Source organism: Ochlerotatus camptorhynchus, unplaced genomic scaffold (assembly GCF_037179485.1).
Source record: "Ochlerotatus camptorhynchus isolate MF236.1 unplaced genomic scaffold, CSIRO-AGI_Acam_v1.1 ptg000122l, whole genome shotgun sequence".
NCBI classification, from domain to species: Eukaryota; Metazoa; Arthropoda; class Insecta; order Diptera; family Culicidae; genus Ochlerotatus; species Ochlerotatus camptorhynchus.
Window position 1 is genome coordinate 1,675,181 of NW_027040612.1, and position 1,861 is coordinate 1,677,041.

The window sequence follows — 1,861 nt, forward strand, 5'->3', positions numbered from 1 at the left end:
CGAATACTTCAAACCTCTCATCAATAGTTTGTTAATAAATATCGATATCATTTTCTTTGCTTTTTGTAAATACACGCAAAGCGACATTTTTCATAAAAACAGTTCGAAATAGTTATCACAAAAATGGTTCCAACTGTAGTTGGATTTCCCGCCTGAACTGGCAGATGTTTATTTTTGTTTTCGAAGTCTCACTGCTGGTTTACTGCTTATTCTGGAGGTTGTTTTCGAGGAACTTTCGTTTGGTGAGTGTTTTACAGTAGAAATGAAATCAATTTATGATGATAATTCAAATAAGATTGTAGCAACGACAATGATCAACGAGAATTCCAACGGAGGCGATAACGAACCCGCTAGTGAAGCGGCTGAAGGCTCGTTTGTTGATTATGATTTGGAGGAACTGGAGGACGAGATGGAAAATGTAGAGGCTCAGCTACCCGTAGATCAGTTGAACGTCACCGATGCGAGCAATGCAGCAAACATCCGTGATGGCTTATTTTTCCGTTCACTGTTAGTGTACAAGCGACAATTCAAAGGACATTCATCAGGAACCTATTTTGCTCGCTGGGAGCTGTCCGCAGGAAGCAACAGCAAGTTCATTCACAAAGTTTGGAATTTGTCGAAGGAGTATTTAGCTCGTGAAGTAATTTTCGTTTCAAACGCTGATGGGACATCTAGTCCATCATGGAGCTCCAACGAGTCAGCCATCGAGAGTGAATTCCAGAAGTTTGTGCTATTCCAATCTGGCCGGCGAAACTATACTTTGGATAAAGTGAGCGATGAAAAGAGTAGTCTTTTACAAAGCTGGATAGACAAAGACATTTCTTTGTTTTTGCATATGTATTCGCTCTCCATAAGTAGTCGCGTAGTTTGGAATTCGGTCAAGGATGTGTTGATTGATCCAGCTGAAAAGGACAGATCCAGAGCAGCAATGACTAAAGCTGTGTTTGAACTATCTGATGATCTCAGAGGCACTCACGGTGAACATTTGGACGGACATGGAATGGCTTGGTCGTTCTGGGCCAACAGTATTTTGAACGCTCCTGCTCACCTAAGGCAAGCAATGATGGACCATCCTCCCCAGCATTTATCTCATTTGTTCCGGGCAAAAGAAGGACCTCGTATCAATGCAATAAGAAGAAAATTGAACGTAGCCCACAGTGTTAACGATAGTTTTCATGAGGAGATCACATCACTTCGTCAGGCTTTTGATATTCTGGAATCGAGTTTTGACAATGTTGCCGAAACGATGAAGATTGTGAAACACCGTCTGGAGGCTTTGGAGATAAGAGACAAGCAGAGCGAAACTCTCATAAGTGCTATGGAGTCTTCTGCTAATGTTCTAGAAGATCAGCAGGGCCGGACATTGAGCATGGAAATCACCGACGCTGACGATGTTGATCATGTTTAACCAATTTATATTCGGCCATTTATTTCATCGTTTCTTTCTTCTGCTAAACAAGCATTCAATGAAACAACTTTTACAAATAAGCAGTTAAATAAAACAAACTTTATCAATCTCCTTTCAAGGTTATGTCAATCAGTTCTTCTGGAGCTGCTATAGTTGGATCAAACTTTCCTCCGTGAACGTATTCGCATTTTCTGAATAGTTTAGTCATACTGAATTTGGAAAACGATTTCATAACCTCAGCTACCAACATTTTCAGATCTTGAGTATTATTCTCTTTGCAGTGTTGTTGCATTCACACAATCTCGATCGGGTTGTAGAAAGGTGTATATGCTGGTGGAAAGATCAGAAATACACCCAATGAACGAAAATATCCCACGATTTTGTCATTGCAGTGGATACGGGCACCATCAAGAATACATATGGAGTGATAACCGGGGTATGTTTCAATATGTT

The 1,861-nt window shown here is 40.6% G+C and overlaps 1 protein-coding gene across 1 annotated transcript; it reads left to right on the forward strand.

Moving 5' to 3' along the window:
• The first annotated feature begins 310 nt into the window (after nt 1-310).
• On the forward strand, nt 311-1,408 carry LOC135699872 (uncharacterized). Its single transcript, XM_065220228.1, has one exon. The coding sequence runs from the start codon at nt 311-313 to the stop codon at nt 1,406-1,408; it is 1,098 nt and encodes a 365-aa protein (XP_065076300.1).
• Nucleotides 1,409-1,861: the final 453 nt, after the last annotated feature.

What these genes read in the sequence shown, in the direction of transcription:
- LOC135699872 (XM_065220228.1), top strand. Translation starts at nt 311, where the DNA reads ATGATCAACGAGAATTCCAACGGAGGCGATAACGAACCCGCTAGTGAA.